General features: G+C 34.5%; 1 protein-coding gene across 1 annotated transcript in view; it reads left to right on the forward strand.

Annotated features, from left to right (window-relative positions):
• Positions 1-23,325, forward strand: part of LOC141493681 (transmembrane protein 236-like) — a 38,002-nt gene extending 14,677 nt beyond the window's left edge. The window contains exon 4 of the mRNA XM_074195068.1: positions 22,554-23,325. Within this exon, the coding sequence (XP_074051169.1) occupies positions 22,554-23,110 (557 nt within the window). The 3' untranslated portion in view covers positions 23,111-23,325. The remainder of the gene's footprint in view (positions 1-22,553) is intronic.

The raw sequence follows: 23,325 nt of genomic DNA on the forward strand, positions 1-23,325 counted from the left end.
TTTGAGTGAGGGGGGCTGTGCTAAGTCATCAGCCTCACTTTCTCCTCCAGAGCCATCTGGGTCCAGTGGCCAGATATGGATCAGGATGATTGGAGATGGCTCTGGAGGCAAGGCAATCAGTGTTAAGTGACTTGCCCAAGGTGACACATCTGGGATGTGTGGCAAGTGATTTGAACTCTCCTCCTCCTGAATCCAAGGCCAGTGCTCTAACCCACTGTGCCACCTAGCTGCAGCATCATTTCAATTTCATTTTTGATTAACCACATGTATCCTGTTGCCATTAAACACTACTAATAAGTCATATATGTCAAAAAGAGTGTTGAAAACATTTTGATTACAGGTGACCCATTTCTCATGAAATTGTCATTGAAATTATTATCTCAAACCATAACTAGGTACAACATAAGAAATGTCAGAGAATACAAAGAATTTTGAAAATAGATACCATATTTCTCTGAATAAATATGAATTACAATTAATATATAGTTCCTCTTTCTCTTTAAGAAAGAACTTGTCAAACAAATAAAATGAGTGTGCAGATTGTGATTTTTGACTTGGGTATTATGCAATATGTCCAAAAGTTTAAAGAATGGCATGGAGAACACTGTGTCCAATAAGTACCAAACTAAGAAGGAGGCTGTTTCCTTTCATATCCTCCCCTTTTAGAAGAAGGAAGTTTGGGGATAAACTCATCACTTCTAGGATTTCTGTCCCAATATCTACCCATCCCCACCTCATGTCCCAAGAAATATGCAGCGATTTGCATTAAGTCTAGATTGTTTGCATCATGGAGGCTTGAGTCACTGCTTCTTATGAATTAATTAACATCAAAATGTGTCCTGCTAAGTTGTGGCTAGATTTAGTTAAAAAAAAAACTGCAATGGATTTTTAATCATATTTGATGTTTATTGAATAAACTACTTTTCAAATAAACCCCCCAGATCAAAAAGTCACAAGATCTCAGAATAAGAAGGGAGTGCAAAACCATTTGATCTAAGCCACATCTGAAAAATAGTTTTCTATACAAACCATCTGACAAGTGGTCATGAAGCCTTTGTTTGAAGATGTCCAATGATGGCACATCCACTAAGTCCCGATGTTGTCCATTTCAGTTTTGGATAACTCTCACTGTTGGAAAGTTTTTCCTTACATCAAGACTTAATTTCTGCTTCTACAATTTCCAATCATTACTTCTGTTTCAACCTTTGGGGCTAAAAAAATCAAATCTAATTCTTGTAACATATAAGAGCCCTTCCCATATTCTCTTTGATATCTATTTCTCTCTTTCCTCTCCCTCAGTTTTCTCTTCTCTAAAATTAACTTACATTTTATTCTCCTCTACTTCCTCTAGGATCTTACACATCTTCTTGTTCCTGTGATGTGACACTTCATCTCCTGACTCTGTAACTTTTCACTTACTGTCCCCCATCCCTGGAAGGTTCTTCTTTCTCACTTCTGCCTTGTGGCTTGCCTAGCTTCCTTTAAGACTCTTTCAAATACCACCTATTGTAAGAGGCCTTTCTCATCACCCTGTGGTACTAATCCCTTCTCTCTGAGATGACTTTGCATTTGCACCATATATATTTTATATTTGCATTTGCACTGTATATATTTTATATTTACATAATTTTATATTCTATCAGGGTGGTCTTTTTTTGTATCACTAGCATATAGCACAGTACCTAGAATATAGGAGACAATTGATGAATGCCTTTGGATGATGCTAATGGTGGTGATGATGGGATTGGTGGGCTTCGATGTCATGAATAATGAATGAATGAATGCTGTAGGTCCTCTCCTCAGACTCCTTCATTCTTCAGGTCTAAAATGTTATTTTAACTTTTTAAAAACATCAACTGGAGGTTATTAAAGATAAGTGCCACACCCAAAGACATGGAGGTGGTAAATAGTAGACGAGGGATTTGAACTCACTTCCTTAGCTTTAAGTTGAATATTCTTTTTACTGCACCGGCATACTTTTCTGCCTATAAAGATCAAACTTGCTTTTCCATAATCATGAATTTTTCATTATCAAGTCTTTCTAAAGTCCGTTTTGGTTCCAATCTTTGTCTTTTCTTTTTCCTTTTTGAGACATTTGGGGTTAAGTCCCAGGGTCATATAGCTAGTAAATGTCTGAGATTGGATTTGAAGTCAGGACCTCCTCACTCTGTGACCAGTGCTCTATCTGTCATTGCACTTAGTTGCCCATTTCTTTGCCTTTTCATAGGAAAAATTGGGGTATGTTGTTATGGTCTTAGTTTATTAGATTTAATATCTTTTTTTCAATTTACCTTTGTCCTTTTGTGTGTATGATACTTGATTCTTTTTTTATATTTTTTAAACTACACTCAAAGATAGTTTTCAGCATTCATTCATTTGTGAGCTTTTGAGTTCCACATTTTTCTACCACTTTCCTCTCCCTCCCCTTTCCCCATGGCAGGGAGCAATTTGATAGAGGTTGTACCCATAAAATAATGTTTAACAGATTTCTGTATTAGTCATGTGGTAAAAGAAAAATTAAACTAAAGGGAAAGAAAAAAAAACATGAGAGAAACAATATAAATGAAGTTTTAAAAAGTGACCATGCTATGCTTGGCTCTGCCTTCAGGCTCCATAGTTTTTTCCTATGGACATGGATGTCATTTTCTATAATAGGTCTCTCAGGATTGTCTTTAATCACTGAACTATTGAGAGAATTTGTTTCTGTTGTAGTTCATCATCTTATAATGTTGCTGTTAAGTAAAATGTCCTGGTTCTGCTCATTTCACTCAGCCTTTCATGAAAGTCTTTCCAGGCTTTTCTTTAGTCTGGCTACTCATGTTTTTTTTAGAAAAATAGTACTCCTTAATATTTATAAACCTTAAATTGTTCAGCCACTCCCCAATTAATGGACAACCTCTCAATTTCTAATTCTTTGCCACTACAAAAAAGGAGCTGCTATAAATATTTTTATGCATGTGCATCTTTTTCCATATTTTATGATCTCTTTGGGATATAGATCTATTAATGATATTACTGGATCAAAAGTTATACACTTTTTTTTAGTTTTTGCAAGGCAAATGGGGTTAAGTGGCTTGCCCAAGGCCACACAGCTAGGTAATTAAGTGTCTGAGGCCAGATTTGGACTCTGGTACTCCTGACTCCAGGGCCTGTGCTCTGTCCACTGTGCCACCTAGCTGCCCCTAGTAGTTATGTACTTTTATTGTCCTTTGGGTGTAGTTCAAAATTGCTCTCCAGAATGATTGGATCAATTCACAACTCCAACAACTATATATTAGTGTCCCAGTTTTCCCACATCCTCTCTAACATTAATCATTTTCCTATTTTGTCATTTTACCAATCTGATAGGTGTGAAAGTGATACCTCAGAATTGTTTTAATTGGATTTCTCTAATCAATAATGATTTAGAGCATTTTTTCATATGACTATAGGTAGCTTTAATTTCTTTATCTGAAAACTGCCTCTTCGTGTTCTCTGGTCATTTACCAACAGAGGATAACTTGTATTCTTATAAATTTGACTCAATTCTCTATATATTTAAGAAATGAGTCTTTTATCAGAAACACTAAATGTAAAAATTGTTTCCTAGCTTTCTGCATTCCTTCTAATCTTGGTTGTTTTGGTTTTATTTGTGCAAGAACACTTTAACTTAATGTTTATAGTATTCCTTAAAATGAGCTATATTTTATTAGAAGTTTATTTATATTGCTGATTCTATTCATTAACAACCTCCTAGCTGAATTTTTTATTCTATCCCACTATTAAAAGGACAAGAATATTCCTGAGGGAAAGAACATTTGAAGCAACTACATACCCTTGCTCTTTTGCATTTGAAGACAATTCCTTTTCTACCATCTGTAAGACTTTACTCTTCTGATGCTGATATAACCTGTTTATTTTACACTTTCTCCTTACTTTTGTTATTTGCAAATCACTCAAATCACTTTCCAAACTTTCACAATAATAACAATAATTTCATCTTCAAAGACCTTTAAACTACAAAACATGATGAAATATGATGAAAGATCTGTGATTTCTTGATTTTTATAGTGTTTGGTTTTATTTGATATTGGTTTTAGGTTTTTGCAAGGCAATGGGTTTAAGTGGCTTGCCCAAGGCCACACAGCTAGGTAATTATTAAGTGTCTGAGGCTGGATTTGAACTCAGGTACTCCTGACTCCAGGGCCAGTGTTTTATCCACTGCGCCACCTAGCTGCCCCCTACTACCATCTTTTAATTCAAGCAAAATCAGCATTGGTTTCTTATTTTTCCCCAGAATCTGCATATGTTTAATTTAGCTCTGATTGTGTTGCCAGTTTGCCATTATAAACTCATGTGTATCATGAACAACAATGGGGATAGTGTAAATGAATTGCACACATAAACATTCTATCATTTTTATTTATTTAAAACTAACTCAGTTCTGTAACTTTTTCCTCTCTTCCATCATATTTTCTTCTTTAAAGATGTTCAGAGATGAGAGTAAAGTTATGAGTCTGGGTGTTAGAAAACTTGTCCCCTTTTGGACAAGTCAATTTTTTCCTCCTTTGGATTTATTGATAAAATGAGGGTATTGGACTAGATGATATCAGTGGTACAGTGAAAAGACTGATGTGTTGGTGTTCAAGTCCTGCCTAGATGACCTTGAACAAGTCATGAATCACTCTGGGCCTCCATTTTCTTATCTGTAAATAGGTGATTTGATTTAATGGCCTTTAATCCATAAAATTCTACAATTTTATAATCTGTTAATTAATATGATTTGTGTATTATCAGAGAAGGGTACAAAACTGAATTTTGAGTTTTTTTGAATGAATTCTAGCACCAATTCAGGCAACCATATCCCTTCTTTAACTTAGTTTTGGTAAGCATGAATTTGAATTTTTTTCAGTAATAATGCCAGGTTTTTCTGAATCATCCATCCTTATTTCCCTCTGTTGTGAAAAATAGTATATATTTTGAACATAGGATGTTAGGTTAGAATTGCATCCTAAAACTATGGAACAGAATTTTTATTTGTGTCACATTAATTGTGAACTGATCCCCCTTTAACCTTACCCACAGGTTCTTCATCTTTATGATGTTGTGGAATTCTTTGGAAGACCTAAGATGCCTTTAAATCTCTTCTTAGAATAATGTTTTTAAGTGTAGAAAATATGTTGTATTATAAAGGAAACCAAATATGTATATATAAAGGTATAATTTATTTACCTAAACAAGTTTATGAATATCCTGAAATCTATCCATGGACCCCAGTTAGGAACTTCTGATCTAACCTGTAGCACCACAAGCATGTCCTTTACTATTGGAATTGAGAATTGACAGGATTTCCATCCTTCACTTGGAAGTGGATTTTTATTTGTTATTAAGTTTTTATTCTTTGACCCTTGTAAATATATGATTTCTCCCCTAGATTGCAAATTGCATTTAAATGGGATTAATAAATCACTGTATAGTTGTTATTCCAGACTTCCTCTCCCTTATTAAAAAAAATCTCATCAATACCACTATTTTTAGATTTTTTTTATTACATATAAGTGAGATCTATGCATTTGGCAATTTCCAATAAACTTAAATGGATATTTATCAATTGATGTTACAATTTTCTCTAAGCCCTGGAAAAATTAAACTCTCTTGATTATATAGTTTGAACTTTATAATCCAATGATTCTGCACCAGCAGCATCCATATCATTGGTACTGTAGACCTATTGAAACATATACATTGAACTATGAAACCAAAATTGTTTTGGCAACAGATACCAGATGTATGAAACCACACAAAATAACTGTCTATTTTTGTACTTTACTTGGCAGTATGAATTTCAAAGAAACTAAATTTTTGGACCTTGATGCTCATTTCCTTTTTAGACCTTCTACAAATACATACATATATATGTATATATATATACATATATATGTATGTATGTATGTATTGCAAAATCAAAGAATTTAGTTTTGAGAGATCTCAAAGATTAAAATGGAGTTCTATCATTCTTTTTCCCACTTCCAAAAGAGACTTAGATAGTTAAGATTGCAGGTAGAAAGAGGAAAAAAAATGTTCAGAGCTGAAGAAAGAAAAACTAAAAAAAATACTAGGAAAGCTTACTTTTTTCAGGAATGGAATTAGAATGGTTTTGTATTCTTCCTTTAAACTTACAACACCTCCATTTGGGCCAAGGGCATTCTTGCTTACCCATGGTACACCAAAGTCCTTCAGAAAAAAACAAAAGTCATAGAATTATGGAATCTTAGAGATGAAAAAATTAGAATGTAAGATCTTTGAGAAAAAAGGAATTTCTGAATTTTATCTTTTTTTTATTGCCAACACATAATAGGTGCTTTACAAGTCTTTGTTGATGATTCAGAAAATGGTCTCCTCTCCAAGTGCATCCATGGATCCCCTGAACCACTGATGTTTTGTGATCTAGTCTCTGTTTTATTTCTTCCAGGGAATTCTTTGTATCATGAGGCAGAAAACATTAAATATACTAAATTTTTCCTTTTACTATGTTAAAATTTGCCTCTGTGTACTTGCCACTCATTGGTCAAAACATCCTTTGCCATGATAATCTTTCAACCATCTGAAAATACCTAGTCCTTCCCTAATAAGAATTCTATTATCCAGGATATTCATTCCCTAAATAGTAACGTGGCAATATGCCACGACTTGCAATCCACTCATTATTCTGGTGAGTACCTTCTAACTTTGCTTGTTATTTATCCATTCATTGGCATTTATGAAGTCCTTTTTTGTAATGCACTATATAGTGACATAGAGGGATAGAAAAAAATTCATTTAAGTTTATCAAGTGTTTTGAAGCAACTACTATTTGCAGACAATTTTGTGAAATACTGAGAGAGATACCAAGAATGGAGAAGATACAGTTTCTACTTTCATAGAATTTGTTAATAGTGGTAAAAGATCCCTGTACAGAAATTATGTAATTTTGTACAATATACTTAAGTATGTTAGGTGTGTTAAAGTATGTTAAAGTGTTATGAGAAATTGCATTCTTTTGTTTGATCTTCTAACCAGTTATTATTCATTTAGCTTCACTCTTATAGGATACACACACACACACACACACACACACACACAAACACACACATACTGATCTTGCTCACAGGGACATAGAGTTGTCTAGAATGTGCTTAACTCTATAGATACTAACTTCAGAATGTTATCCTAAATACCAGGATAGTCATGACAATAAGAAAGAAAATGATATTATATTCTCTAGGCCATGAGGAGTTATAGAAGGTTTTGATGACTGGAGGGGAAAGTGATAAAATCTTAAAAGATGAAATTAAATAGAGAGAAATATAAAGTCTAGTGATAGGGTTAAAAAAATGGTTTCACAAGTATGAGATGGCAAGACAGAGGATCACATGAAAAATATCTGAAGGTTTCACTGTTCTGCAAACTAGATATGATTCAACACAGTGACTCAACTGTCCAAAAGTCATTGTAACCATAGACTATATTAAGAGACAAAAGGACCATGTAGTTCTGTTGTTGCCTTCTCTCCTCTGAATCTTTAATTTTATTTATTTAAGGCAATGGGGTTAAGTGACTTGCCCAAGGACACACAGCTGGGAATTAAGTGTCTAAAGCCAAATTTGTACTCAGGTCCTCCTGACTCCAGGGTCAGTGCTCTACTCACTGCACCACCTAGCTGCCCCCCATAAATCTGAATCTTGAATCTGAAATGTGAAAGGAATAGCAAAGGCCAGTTGGAGGAAGTCAAAACTGCACTGCTGGATTATTCCAAATTCATGATATTGAACCTCTACTAGACATACTGCTTTTTGTTAATTTATATGTTCATTTCTCAATGATTTTACCTCATATTTTCCACAATGGAGGTTGCTAATTTTGACTCTTTCTGGGCCCCCAACTCCATTCTCAACACCTATGTACCCCAACATACTTTTAAAAAATATGTTCTATCCTTTTTAATATCTTACTGTTAATTCCTACCATCTCCCTCTCCTCCCCCTCTTTTTGCCTCCTTCCTCTTTTTAGCAAGTATAGCCAAGTAAAATAAATAACTACTTAGGTCTCACATTCAATTTTAGACACACTCATAATAGTAGGAAATTTTTATTTGCATCAAACCTAAATCTGATTATCTGAAATTTAGTCTTAACTGTGGTACTAGATCCCAGGAGATTAAAAAAGAAAACCTATTCTCTCTTCCTCAGGAAAATCCTCCAGATACTTAAAACATCCATTATATGTTTCCTAAAATCTTCTCTCTTCCCTTTCCCATCAATAAGTCAACAAACATTTATTTATTAAGCCCTTAGTAAGTGCTAAGCTCTCTGTTAAAGACTGGGGATACAGAGAAAGGCAAAATTGTCATGAAATTCTTGTGCCTTTGAGGCATTGAATTTGGGGTACAGCTCTTTTGATTAGAAGCTAGTGAAAGAGAACTGAAACAACAGTAGCAGCTTCAGGAGTTCTCAACCCAGAGAGAATAAGGATGTTGCAGACAACTGGTCAGAAAGAGATTCAGGGGACCCTTTGCTGGCAGCTAGTGCTGATCAACAACTCCATTGTTCATATGCCATTCTTGGTCAAAATTCTAGTGTCAGTCCCAGGGAGGAGAGGAATGTTGACATTGGTCACAAAGGAGCAGAGACACTGGTCACAGGTTCAAAGCAGAAAGGAGCAATAACTCTTATGACTTCAGGAGAATTGGGGACTCAGTTACAGTTCCAGGGCCAAGAAGAGTGCTACTGCTTGTCACTTCAGAGGCATAATATAAATGCAGAAGGAAATAATGTGAAGATAATTACAAGCAAAGTCTCAAAGAAAAATGCTATTTGAACATAAGTTCAATAAGAATTCCTAGAAGAATTAAAGAAAGAGATGATAATGGTAGAGGAAAAATTAGAAAAATTATGTAAAGAAAATTAATACCTTGGTAAAAGACACAAAAACTACTGTGGAAAATAATACCTTACAAAACAAAATTGGTCTACTGGTGAAAGAGGCACAAAAATTCAATGAAGAAAAATACTACACCTAAAGAAAAAACAAATAAACCAGGGATAGCAGTTATGATCTCACACAAAGCAAAAGCAAAAATAGATGTAATTAAAACAGAGAAACTATATTGTGTTAAAAGATACCATAGATAATGTAATATCAAAAATTTTTATAGCAAGTTTCTTTAATAAACACCTTATTTCTCAAACAGTCAGTTATAAAAATAAGAACCATACCCCAAATGATAAATGGTTAAAGAATATGAACAGGCATTTTTCAGAAAAAAAGAAATTAATGCTATCTATAGTCATATAAAAAATGTGGTAAATGCAAATTACAACTCTGAGGTACTACCTCACATCTATCAGAAATGGTGAATTCTGGAGAGGATGGGAGGAAATGAGTAGACTAAAGCACTTTTGGTACAGTTGTTGCCTGGTCCAACTATTCTGAACTTTTTCCAAAGAACTATAAAACTCTGCATACCTTTTGATTCAGCAATACCTCTACTAGATCTATACCCCAAAGAGATCAAAGGAAAAGGAAAAGGACTTATATGTACAAAAATATTTATAGTGGCTCTTTTTGAGATAGCAAAGAATTGGACATTTTAAGGGAATGCTCATCAATTGGGGAATGGCGTGGCATACAATTGTGATGCAAGAAATGTTGAGGTGGGGTGGTTTCAAAAAATATGGCAAGACCTATAAGAACAGATGCAAAGTGAAATGAGAAGATCTAGAAGGTCTTGTGACAATATAGTGACAATAATGTTGAAATGATGATCAATTGTGAAAGACTTTGCAACTCTAATCAATACAATCATACAAGACAATTATAAAGGACTTATGACAAAAATGCCATCAACCTCCAGAGACAGAAATGATGAACTCTTTAAGTATACATTGAAGCTAATTTTTCCCCTTTATTTTTCTTGGGTTTTTTTTGCAATATGGCTAATATGGAAATGTTTTGCTTCATTTCCCATGTATAGTTGATATTATATTACTTGCCTTATTAGTAGTAGGGGAGGGGTGGGAGAAGGGGAGAGAATTTGAAACTCAAAATTTAAAAAGAAAAGATTGTTTTAAATAAATATTTTTAAAAGTAGAAAAAAAATTATAAAGAAGATAGTGAACAAATATTCATTAAAAGAATTTGTTGAGATTTTGCCATAAGATATTTAAAATGAAATATCTATAACTTTAATTATTGAAATTTGACTGGTCAATGGCCAAGAATGGAATTTTACTTTTTTTCTGCTTGACAAAAATTAGTTGACTACTTCCTGGAAAATAAACAAAATTGACTTTTAAACTTACTTCCAAAGTGTGGCCAAAGTGTTATAGTCTAAAAATTGGCTCAGAGTTTTGGATTATCAGCCAAAAAAAATTATTTACTAGGAGAAGTGTAGTCCATGGGGAAGCTCCTCTAGCAGGAAAAAGGATATAAATAAGTCCCCTTACACATGTCTCTTTAAATAGACATATAGGTTTGAATACATTTAATCTATATCTAGATAAATAAGGTTACTATATATGTTTATATATATATATATAATATATATATTTTCCTCTCTCTTTCTCTGTCTCTGTCTCTCTGAACCTGTCTCTCTGTCTCTGTCTCTGTCTCTCTCTCCACCCCCATGCTGCCTTAAATATTTACTAACTGTGTAATTCAAGTTAGTCTTTTATCTTCCCTTGTCCCTCAATCAACTCTCAGATTGTAGTTATAGAAGGGTCAAGATTTCGTTTGATGGAGAGAGTTCCAGTACTAATATCACAAGATGTTGTTATATATAAATATTTTATGTCACATAGAGAGACAATTTGGCTTAATGATTGGAGAGTCGACTTTGAAGATAGGATCAAGTGTTACTTCCGATATTTATTGACTGTGATCCTGGGCAAATCACAGAATCATTTAGTGTTCTAGTTTGGAGGTGCTAGCATTGAAAGGAATATATATATATATATATATATATATATATAATATATATATATATATATATATAGTCTATAGATCACAGATTATGCTAATTTTTGGTTTTCTAAGTCAATGTGGACCTCAAAGGGATCCATTTCTGTTTGAGTTTGACACATTTACCTAGAAGATATTTCTAAAGCTCTGCATTGGCTAGGAAGTGATCAACTTGTCTTGGTAGAGTTTCCTCAACTGGAAGTCTCTGATATCAGTGAAATCATATGACCAGGTATTTCCTATATCATATAAAACCTTTTCATGTATATATAATTTTGCATAGCATATGCATTATATAAGAATCACCATCGCCTTTAACTGTCATCAAAATTATTGACCTTTTCCCATCAAAATGTGAGTAATCTGAAGTGGTCTGACAAGATGACCTCTTCTAACTCTTCTAGCATTGAGTGAATGGAATCTAAAAAACAATTAGCAAACAATATTTATCTTTCTTTGGAATATCGAACGGGACCCTCAGGACTATAATTAGGTTACAAATTCTTTGGAGGGCTATTGCTGCTTAAAGATGCAAACCATCTTTCATTTAAGAAGCAACTAATGTTTCAAGGGTTTAGAAGCAATAAAAGGACTTCCTTGGTTCATCAAACAAAAATCCCCATTTAAAGATGAAAAAACTGAGTCCCAGAGAGGTTTCCGGATATCACTGATAAACAGAATTAGAATTCCAGTCCAGGTAATCTGATTCTAAATCTCCAAATTTTCTTTAGTATGATTATTTAAAAAAATTTTTTTCATTTATTTAAGGCAGTGGGGTTAAGTGATTTGCCCAAGGTCACACAGCTAGGAAATTTTTAAGTGTTTGAGGCTGGATTTGAACTCGGGTCCTTCTGACTCCAGGCCGGCACTCTATCCACTGCACCACCTAGATTCCCCCATAGTTTGATTCTAATGAGTTCCTTTAATTCATCACATTTATTTGAATTCACACTCTTCAAAGTTATAATTATATTAAATGAAATAATTGGTTCCAGTTTCATGGAAATGTGCATCATGAATTAAAAACACCACCATTTCAAGTGAGTCACTGTTTTTTGGGATTTTTTTTTTTGCAAGGCAGTGAGGTTAAGTGACTTGCCCAAGGTCACAGCTAGGTAATTCCAGGCCTGTGCTCTATCCACTATGCCACCTAGCTTCCCCATGAGTCACTGCTTTACCTAATTGAGATCTACCTCTATATTAAAATATGTAATAATCCATTTTATCTTATTTTAATTTATTCTAGACTTTAAAAACACCACAAATAATATTTTCATTTACAAAAGACATTGATATGTGAAATTATAAATGTTAATTACTAACAACTTGCTTTTTAAAAAGTATAAAATGAACTCACTATGTTACTTTTATTTTTTATTTTAAAAACATTTTATTTATTTGTTTTTCCAACTACATGCAAAGGTAATTTTTACCAATCATTTTTTACAAGGTTTTGAGTTTTATAATTTTTCTCCCTTCCCTCCCCCCTCCCCCTGACAGAAAGTAATCTGATACAAACTCTATTTGCATAACCATACTAAATTTTGATCAATATTGAACATGTTTTGAGAGAAAATCAGATCCAAACAGAAGAAAGAAAACATTAGGGGGGGGGAAGGGATAATACAAAAACCATCTCTTAAAAATTGAAGATAATAAACTTTGGTCTTCATTCAAATTCCATAGTTCCCCTCTGGATGGTATTTTCCATCATGCCTTTTACAATTGTCTTTTGATTATTGTTCTACTGAAATGAACAAGTTCATCATGATAGATCATGACTTCATATTTTTGGTAATGTTCATAATGTTCTTCTGGTTCTGCTCATTTCACTCAGCATCAATTCATGCAAGTCTTTCCAAGCTTTTCTGAAATCCTGTCCCTCATGATTTCTTACAGAATAATAGTACTCCATCACATACATTTATGACAATTTGTTTAGCCGTTCCTCACTTGGTGGGCATCTCCTCAATTTCCAATTCTTTGCCACTACTAAAAGAGCTGCTATAAATAGTTTGGTACATGTGGTTTCTTTTCCCTTTTTATGATCTCTTTGGGATATAGGCCCAATAGTGTATTGCTAGAACAAAGGGTATACATTTTTATAGCCCTTTGGGCAAAGTTGCATAATGTTCTTTGGAATGTTCACACCTCCACCAACAATACATTAGTATTCCAGTTTTACCACATTCCCTCCATCACTGATCATTTTCCTCTTTTTTGTCTTATTAGCCAATCTGATAGGTATGAGGTGATATCTCACAGTTGTTTTCATTTGCATTTCTCTGATCACTAATGATCTGAAGCATTTTTTTCATATGACTGCAGATAACTTCAGTTTCTTAAACTGAAAAATTGCCTGTTCATATCATTTGACCATTTGACAACTAGGAAATGATTCCTATTCTTATAAATTTGATTTAGTTCTCCATATATTTGAGGAATGAAGCCTTTATCAGAGACACTAGTTGTAAAAATTGTTTCCCAAAGTACTATATTTTTTTTTAATCTTGGTTGCAGTGGTTTTGTTTGTGCATAAATTTTTAAATGTAATATAATCAAAATTGTCCAGTTTGTTGTTCATGTTCTCTATCTTTTCTTTGGTCACAAACTCCCTTTCCATAGATTTGACAGGTATACTATTCCTTGTTCTCCTAAATTGGCTTATAATATTATCTTTTATGTCTAAATCCTGCACTCATTTTTGACCTTATCTTGGTATAGGGTTTGAGATGTTGGTCTATGCCTAGCCACACTATCTTACAGTTTTCCCAACAGTTTTTATTGAAGAGTGAGCTTTTATCTCCGAAACTGAAATCTTTGGGTTTATCAAACAATAGATTACTATAGTCATTTACTGTTGTCTCTTTTATTTCACTGATCCACCACTCTATTTCATAGCCATTACCAGTTTTGATGACTGATGCTTTATAATATAATTTTAGAACTGGTATGACTAGGCCACCTTCCTTAATATTTTTTCAATAATTCCCTTGATATTCTTGGACCTTTGTTCCTTCATATAAATTTAGTTACTATTTTTCTAAGTAATTAAGTAAGTTTTTGGAAGTTTGAATGGTATGGCACTAAATATGTAATTTAAGAAGAATTGTCATTTTTATTATCTTAAATCAGCCTGCCCATGAGCAATTGTGTTTTGCCTATTTATTTAGAGCTGATTTTATTTGCGTGAAAAGTGTTTCATTATGTTACTTTTAAAACTATCCATCTTGGTGGCATTTCCTTCTGAACTTCTCTCTTATTTTCTGATCATTGAAAAAATTGTCATGACTGTCTTCTTTCTTTTCTTGCTTTTTTATTACATAAAATTGAAAAATTCTTTTGAAAATGAAAACCAATGAAGTTAAAATTAGAAGGGAAATGTTTAACTGGAGAAAAATTTTCAGCAACCTCCCTGACAAATGTCTTCTAGTTATATAAAAATGAGATGCATTTTACAAAACTAGAGCATATGAGTAGAAAGTTTTCAAAAGAAGAGATAGATTCTATCTCATATCTATTATCTTGGTAAATGGGACATGTAAGCCTATCCCCTATTCATATCAAAGAAAGAGGAAATGGACTCATTTGTACAAAATTTATATTTATAGCAGCTCTTCTTTTGTTACAAAGAACAAGGAACAAAGAGGATTGGCATAAGTTTAGGGCAGACAGCCCCATTGCTAGCTTCTCTTTTCCTTCTAAATCCTCTCCCACAAATATAACAAGAAAAGAAAAACCTTTTAAGGAAATGGCAATCATGTCCACAAATTCTATACCTTGAGTTCATCATCTCTCTGTCTAGAGGTGGGTGGGCTGCTTCTTCATCAGCCCTCATGAATTATGGCTGCCCATTGTATGGATCAGTCAGTAGATCATAAGTCTTTTAAAGTTGTTTCTCTTTACAATGTTCCATAAACTATTCCTTTTGTTCTGCTCACTTCACTCTGCGCAAGTTTCTCTGCAAAAGTTCTCTTTTGTCATATGGAACAATAATATTTCATTGCATTCATATCCTGTATTATTTATTCAATCATTCCTCAGTTGATAGTCATGGCCTATCCCATCCCCCCCCCCCAGTTCTTTGCTGCAACTAAAAGAGCTATTATAGGTATTTCTGAACATATGGGGCCTTTTCCTTTTTATTTGACCTGACAAGAGATAAATGTAGTTGTAGTATCACTAGGTCACACCACAGTTTGGTCAGTTTTTGCTTAGTTTCAGTTACTTTCTTGAACAGCTTCACTAATTCACTACTAATTCATTCACTAATTCAAGCTACATCAACAGTGCACCCCTGTGTCAGTTTTCCTGTTGTCCCTCCATTTTCCAATTTTGCATTTTTCTCACTGTGTTGAACCTCAGAGTTGTTTTAATTTGAATTTCTATAATTATTCATGATTTGAAGCATTTTAATATAGCTATTGTTATAGTTTGGATTTCTTTGAGAACTGCCTATCCTTTAAGCATTTTTTCTTTTGAGAACGACCATTATTATTATATAATTGAATCAGTTCCTTATACATATTGGATATTAGGTCTTTATCAGAGGATCTGGTTGTAAATTTTTCCCCCAAATTAAATTATTTCCCTTCTTATTTTAAGTGTACTGGTTTAATTTGTGAAAGAATTTTTTGATATTATGGAATCAAAATTTCCCACTTTATTTTCTATATTCCTCTCTATGAATTCTTCCTTGAGCTTTCCTTTTATCAAAATATATAAGGTTTCTTTGAAAATCAAATATATAAATAAAAAATTAAGGCTAAGTTTATTACAGGGATTCTTAACCTGAATTCTCCAAGAAGTCCATGGATGCATTTCAGGGGCTTTATAAAAGTGAATGGAAAACAATATCTTTATTTTCACTTCTCTCTAATTGGAATTTGGTATTTCCTTTAGTTTTGAACAATTGAATTTTTGGAAAAAAAACACATTATTCCTATGAGTCCAGAGTCTTCATTAATTTGTCAAAGGGGTTGGTCTATTTGCCTGTCTCTCACAGACAGACACACATACACACACATACAAGAAAGGTTAAAAACCCATGATTGAATGTATTTCTCAAATTAAATTTGTAGTAATAAATATTTTGTTAGGCAGTAGTCAAAGAAAACAAACTGCTTACAAATAATTGTATTTGAAATTGTTGAGTTTATTATTACAGAGTTGTGAGGGCTAAAGGTGCAATCTCAGTTTTCTAATCATTTAAATTCAGCAACTTGGAATATACCCTGAATCTGCTTTATTGTGCCTTGATAATTTATTTATTTATTTTTATCAAAATTATTGCTGAAACTGATGCTTACCTGGGTAAATGTTTGAAAGTGAAAACATTATTACTTATATGTGCAGCCCTCTATCCTCATCTCCACTAGGGCTCTGTGAGAGGACAAGTATTTAGAGCTATCCTCCTTCCCTACCCATATACATATGTTGTGGTACAATGATTAGACTATATATTCTTCATATGTTCTTTGAGATTGCTGCTATGTCTTTGTTTTGATCTGTGACTCTGGATTAGAATTTTTTTCTGCGTGAAACAAATGGGTACAGACAGATCAAACTTGTATTAAAGAAAACAGCTATGCCTAATTGAGTTCATTAACCTCAGAGGGCAAATCTCTTCTAGGTATCTACCATAGTATTAGGGTACAAGGGTTCTAATCATGATAAGAATCTTAATGTCTACATCTCTTTTCCCTCTTCTTTGATCCTTCCTCTCCCCTTCCAACTCACTCTTTGAACAATTATTAAATCACTCTAACTATTGTAACTGGACAAGTCACGACTATCTCTTGTCCCATGGGGGCCATTCACAGTCCTGCTGACTGCCTAGACAAGGTTCCATCTTAGTAAGATATAGGGATCTTAAGTACAATTTTTTTTCGCATTTATTCTCTTATTTCCAGTACCAAGTACAGCATTTGTCACATATAGAGACTGGGCTTGTGATTTCATGGTATGGAAACCTCTCAAATAAGAAAACTTCCATGGTTGATACAAACCTTCTTGAAATGTATAACCAATTGGCAAAGGACTTTCCCAGAGAGTGTGTGTCAGATGTTGATCTTTTGGACTCCATAGTCAGTTCTCTAATCATTACACCAAGAAGCTTCTCTTGATGATATTCTGGAGGAAAGGACACACCAAGTTTAGGGTACATTGTGGTTATTTCCTGCCATGACAGGAAAAGACTTTGGTTGGGCCAAATTGACTTCTCCCAACAAATTCCAACTATTAGATTTTGAAGAAGGAAGCAAACATTGGTGGCTGTTATGGTGGTTTACAAACTGTTGCTAAGTGCTAGACAACAAGAGTATGCAATTATCAGATGTGGGTTTACAACATTTTATTTCCTAGTCTGTCACTGTGAGAAAAAGGATACTGGTGATAAAATATATTAACAAAGACCTAATTCTGTGTTTTGAATTTGTAGGGGTGAGTGTTGGATCAATATATACTTTATTCAAATTATTTTAGCATAATGATAACCTTTAGCCTTTGCAAGCAGAGTGGATGATAAGGTGGTAAATCCTAATATGAGGAAGGGATGTAATTCATTTAATGTATACTGAGATAGAAGCTGGTTCTAAAAGTGGAATGATTTCTGTTGAGAAGAAAAATACAGAAACTCTTACTCTTTGACCCCACAAGTAATAGAGAAAGAACAACTTTGGAGTCTTTTCCCTCAAGATGCTCATCTCCAGTATTTATACATGTATATGGTTGCCAAAATCAACTTAAAATTAAGATGTCAAATTAAGATTAAATTAAATTACAATGAAGATATTCAAATATTTGACATTTATAGAATATAGTAGAGAACCCTGGAATAAGAGTAAGGGAAAGAACGTGATTCCACTAACAAGCTGACCAGATGACATTGACAAGTGGCTTAATCTCTCTTGGTTTTAGTTTTCTTATCTATAAAATAAGAGATATAGTTCAAGTAATTATGAGATGAAAACTACCACTAAGACTGGGTGGAGCATTTTATGATTAAGGTCTAGAGTTCAAATCTGTTCCAGCAGCAGCAATAACCAAAAGACTTTATTTTGGATTTGAGATTGTTGCCATTCAGTTCCATTCAATTCAAAGGTATTTTATTGATTTATTATGTGCAAGGTGCCAGAAGCACAAAGAAAGAAATGAAAATACTGTCTGAATTCAAGCAGCTTACATTTTTTACATCCTACACCTCTCTGGGCCTCAGTTACTTCACAAAAAGGCTTTTGGCTAGCATTCAATTCTATCTCTAAATCTATGATCTAGTTAGATTATCCTTACATTTCCTGCTAATATTTTTGACTAACCCTTCCCACTGGATAATATTTCCTTTCTTGGCTTTAGAGATATTAGTACTCATGTATGATTGGTTTATTGAAAGTATAAATGCAAAAATTTTAATTAAATATTTATTTGGTGATCTGACTCTATCTTGTTGATAAGGAATCTCTGACCCCTCTTTTTAGCACTAATTGCTTTACTATGGGAATATGAGTTCATACCCTTGACTCACTGGTGGGGGTGGGAATATCAGGACATGCCTTGTTTCTCACTGCCATGTTCAGGCTCTCCATCTTGTCTTCTCCAGGTGTTTAGCCCTTCCCTGCTACCTGCAAAAATATCTACATCTTCTCCATCTTCAAAATCCCTCATTAATTGTTGTTTGAAACTTTTCTCCCTTTCATGGCTAATCTTTAGAAGATTGTCTCCAATTGGTACCTCTCCCTACCTTTTAAATTCTATGCAGACCAGTCTTCAATCCATCATTCAACTGAAATTAGTCTCTCCAAAGTTACCAACAGTCTCTTTTTTGCTTTAGTTATTTTATATTATTACAATATTTTTGTTGTGAGAGTAAACATACCCCCCCCCCAAATAGATGAGAAACCTCAAGAATAGTGAGAAAGAAAAAAATGTACTTCAGTCTGTATTCAGATTCCAATGGCTCTGTCTCTGGGAGGAGTTGCCTTCTTTATCATGAGTCCACCAAAGAAGTTGCTTCAATATTTTTCCTACAGTTGCTTTTACTAACTGTATTTCCCTCCACTCTCATTCTCTCATTTATTCAATTTTCTCTCTCTCTCTCTCTCTCTCTCTCTCTCTCTCTCTACCTTGTCCACAACTGCATTGTATCAGAATACCCTCTCTCACAATCTTCCCTCTCTTCTATCACCTATTCCCCCCTTCCCTCACCCCATACCCCCCTTATCCCATCCCTTTCATCTCATTTTTCTCTAGGGTAAGATAGATTTCTATGCCCTATTAAGTGTGTGTGAGCCTTTCTGGCGAGAATGAAGTCTCACTCATTCCCCCTCACCTTCCCCCATTCCACTCCAGAAAAAGCCTTTTCTTGACTCTTATGTGAAATATCTTAGCCCCTTCTTCCTCTTCTTTCTCTTCCTCCCAATACTTTCCTTTATCACCCATTGATTCCATCTTTTTACTATATTTTACCATTATGTTAAACTCCTTCCTGTGCCTTGTCTATATATGCTCCTTCTAACTGCTCTTATAAATGAGAAAGTTCAGATGAGTTATCAGTATCTTTTTCCCTTGCTGAAATACAAACAGTTCTACATCATGAAGTTCCTCATAATTAGTCCTTCTCTACCCCCTCTATGTTTCACCTGAGTCCTGTACTTGAAGATCAAACTTTCTGTTCAGCTCAGGATGTTTCAATAGGAAAGTCTGAAAGTCCCTGTTTCTTTGAAAATCCATCTTTTCCCCTGAAAGAGGATGTTCAGTTTTGCTAGGTAGTTGATTCTCAGTTGAAAACCAAGATCTTTTGCCTTCTGGAACATCATATTCCAAACCTTATGAGCCTTTATTGTAGATATTGTCAGATCCTGTGTAATCCTGACTATAGAGCCATGGTAGTTGAATTGCTTGTTTTGGGCAGCTTTTAGTATTTTCTCTTTTACTTGGGATTTTGGAATTTGACTATAATATTCCTGGAAGTTTTTCTTTTGGGATCTCTTTCAGAAGGTAACTGGTGAATTCTCTCAATTTCTATTTTACCCTGTGCTTCTAGGATCTCAGGGCAATTTTGCCATATTATTTCTTGAAAAATGAAGTCTAGACTCTTTTCCTGGTCATAAGTTTTAGGTAGCCCAATAATCTTTAAATTATCTCTCTTGGATCTGTTTTCAAGCTTGGTTGTTTTTCCAATGAGATATTTCACATTTTTCTTTTAAATTTTGATTATTTTTGCAATAGTCATTGGCTTCCTTTAGATCCATTCAGCATTTGAAGGATTACTTTCTTCAGAGAACTTTTTTAAGTCCTTTTCCAGCAGGCCAATTCTGCTTTTTAAGGCATTCTCCTTATTTTGCCTTTTGTGTTGCTTTTTCCATTTGGCCTAAACTGGTTTTTAGCATATTTTCTTCAGTATCTTTTTGTATTTCTTTCACCAAGCTACTGATTTGGTCTTCATGATTTATCTGCATCACTCTCATTTCTCCTCCTAGTTTTTCCTCTAATTCCCTTAATTGCTTTTCAAAGTCTTTTTTGAACTCATCTATAACCTGAGTCCATTTTCTATTTCTCTTGGAGGTTTTGAGTACAAAAACTTTGATTTTGTCATCTTCTGAATCTTCCAAGGGACCAAAGTAATTTTCTATGGTCAGATTCTTCTTTTTCTTTTGTTTACTCATTTTCTCAGCCTATGACTATTTTACCACACTTCCAAGACTTTGGGTATTTTTTGGGGGGCAACTCACAGGGACCTTAATTTCTCCAAGGTCTTATGAGAGGCCCTAATTGCTCTCTTAGCCTGGTATGTGGATGACCACAGGCCCTCCCCTCTGCCCTGGAGCTATAAGAAGAGTCTGGGGGCCCAAAGTATGGGGGCCCAAACTGCAACCTGGATTTCAATGTGGGCAAACAGATGAGTCCTGCCCCAGGGAGAGCAGAGGAGCCTCTGCAATCTCCCCCAACCTCCTTACTGTCTGTGGGCTGTGCTCTGGAGGTTCAGGCTGTTCTCACTGCAGGGCTGCTCTGAAGCCAGAGCTTGTTCTGCCCTCAGTCTGGTGTGGCAGAGTTCTCTCACCAACCTTCCAGTTGTTCCTGGTGATCCCTGGGCCAGGAGGTCTGGAAACTGCCCACTCTGCCATGGACCCAGGTGTCTCCCAGGGATTTAAGCACTTGGCCCGGCTGCACTTCACTGTGACTCTGGCTGGTTTTTTCCAAACCCGGATCCTGATGAAACAGACCTTTCATGCAACACTTGTAAGTTGTCTTGGACTGGGAAATTGTATCATTTAGTCTTTCTGTGGGTTCTGCCCCTCTAAATTTCAGCTAGAGTCATAATTTGATGACTTTTGTAGTTTTGGGGGGAATGAGTTTCTGGGAATTCCTGCCTTAATGCCAGCATCTTGGCTCCCCATTCTCCTAAATGTCTCTTAAATGCAGAATTTAATGGCTTTTTCTTAATCTTTATCCTTCTTGACCTCTTTGATACTGTCAATAATCCTCTTCTCCTTGATACTTTCTTCACTCCTCTTTCCTGGTTCTCCTCCTACCTGTCTGATTACTCGACAGTCAAAGACATTCTATTTCACTCCTCTATCCCTAAACTATTTCCTTATATGCTCTGGCAAGAAACTTTAAGCCACTCCACATTCATGCACAGACATGATGCTATTTTTTATGTTCAATAATCTCCAATAGTTCCTTATGGTTCCTTGAGCAAAACTGAAAAACTTCTTTGACTGTCTTTCAAAGTTTTCTTCTAATCTAACCATAGCTAACTAAACATATTTCTTTGTTTCATGCATAATAAAAATTCAGCTAACTATGCTCTTTCTGTTAATTTATCTTTCCTCTTCTGTTTTTATTCATCGTATCTCTGTATCTGGAATGTTTTTCCTCCAGCTCTTTGCCTTTTTATCTCAACTTAAATGCTACCTCTTTTTTATGAAAACTTTCTCTTCCCCCCCTTAATCTACTCCCATCATCCTATCAATAACAACCTTTCCTTGATTTCCCCCTCTCCTCTTGACATCTCAATAATGCATTTATTATATCATCTTGTACATTGGGGTGCCAAACTCAAATAAAAATGGTGGCCACTAGACTGTATATAAGGTTACTTACAAGCTGCATATATTTTTAGAAAGCCACATATTAACATTATTTATGTTCTATTGTATTTTTATTTATTTTGTGAAATATTTTCCAATTCCATTTTAATTTGATTACTCAGGAGTATGTGGACCACACGTGTCTCATCAGTTCCATGTTTGTCACCTTTGGTTTATGTTACAGCTATTCTTTTTGAGTTTTATATCCTTGTTGGACTTTCTAAACATTCCAGTTTTAGTAATCTGAGAGTCAAAGTATATACCTTATCTAATTTTTTAATTTCTCCCAAAGCTTTGCAGGCAAGATCTTTAAGAAATGTTTGCTTGATGATTTTTGATATTATATTGAAATCATTTGATCAATAAGTTAATAGCCAATTTTAGATCTGTGTCCTACTAGATATATAGAAAATATGTTAAAAGTTCTACCTCAAATTACTGTATAATAACTTTTTAATTGACAGCTTAATATTTGATTTATTTCAGAAAATGAAGATCCACATATTCATACAACTAATTTGCAAGAAGTGAAAACTGTGACTGAGCAGGTAAAACCAAATGAGGTAGCTAAGAGGACTCCCATGCCCAGACCAAGAACAATTGCCCAGAACCATCAAGCTGGATCTGCTATAGCTGAGGAGCCACCTTTCAGTTCTGGAATTTTGAGAACCGTGGCCCGGCGAGACAAGCGAGCGGAGATTTTTGTGAATAGTTTCATCATGTGGTCTGACACAATTGAGATGCTGCGAGTGTCTGGGCACCCTGCAGTGTTTAAGTCGGGGTGGTTGTATCCTGTTTACATATTTAGCTATATCTCTCTGCTTCGAATCATAGTCATACCTCATAAAAGTCTCCTAAGTTCCTTAGGTGTCTTTTTACAGGATTTCCCTTTTATATTTGTTAGAATTAGTTTGATTGCTGCTTTGGGGCCAATCACTCCTGTCCTAGGTCTTTTAAAAAACATTCTAGTGACTCTTTCTTATTTATACTTCAACTACTTAACTACATTCAGGTTTTTCTCCACCAATGAAACTTCCTTTTAGACAGAAAATGTCCTAGGAGTAAAAGTAAAACCTTATTCTGGGCATTCCCATTCCTATTCCCTACTAGATCTGGGGGTCTGGTTAAAAAAGGAAAACAAACTAAACCATAAAATAAGGATTTGTTAAGCAAAACTATTACTAAACAAGGATTTAGATGAAATATTTTAAGTTCTTGGGGAAGAATTTTTTAAAATATGAACTTTTCAATTATTTGC

The sequence above is a fragment of the Macrotis lagotis genome, chromosome 7 (genome assembly GCF_037893015.1).
Source record: "Macrotis lagotis isolate mMagLag1 chromosome 7, bilby.v1.9.chrom.fasta, whole genome shotgun sequence".
NCBI classification, from domain to species: Eukaryota; Metazoa; Chordata; class Mammalia; order Peramelemorphia; family Peramelidae; genus Macrotis; species Macrotis lagotis.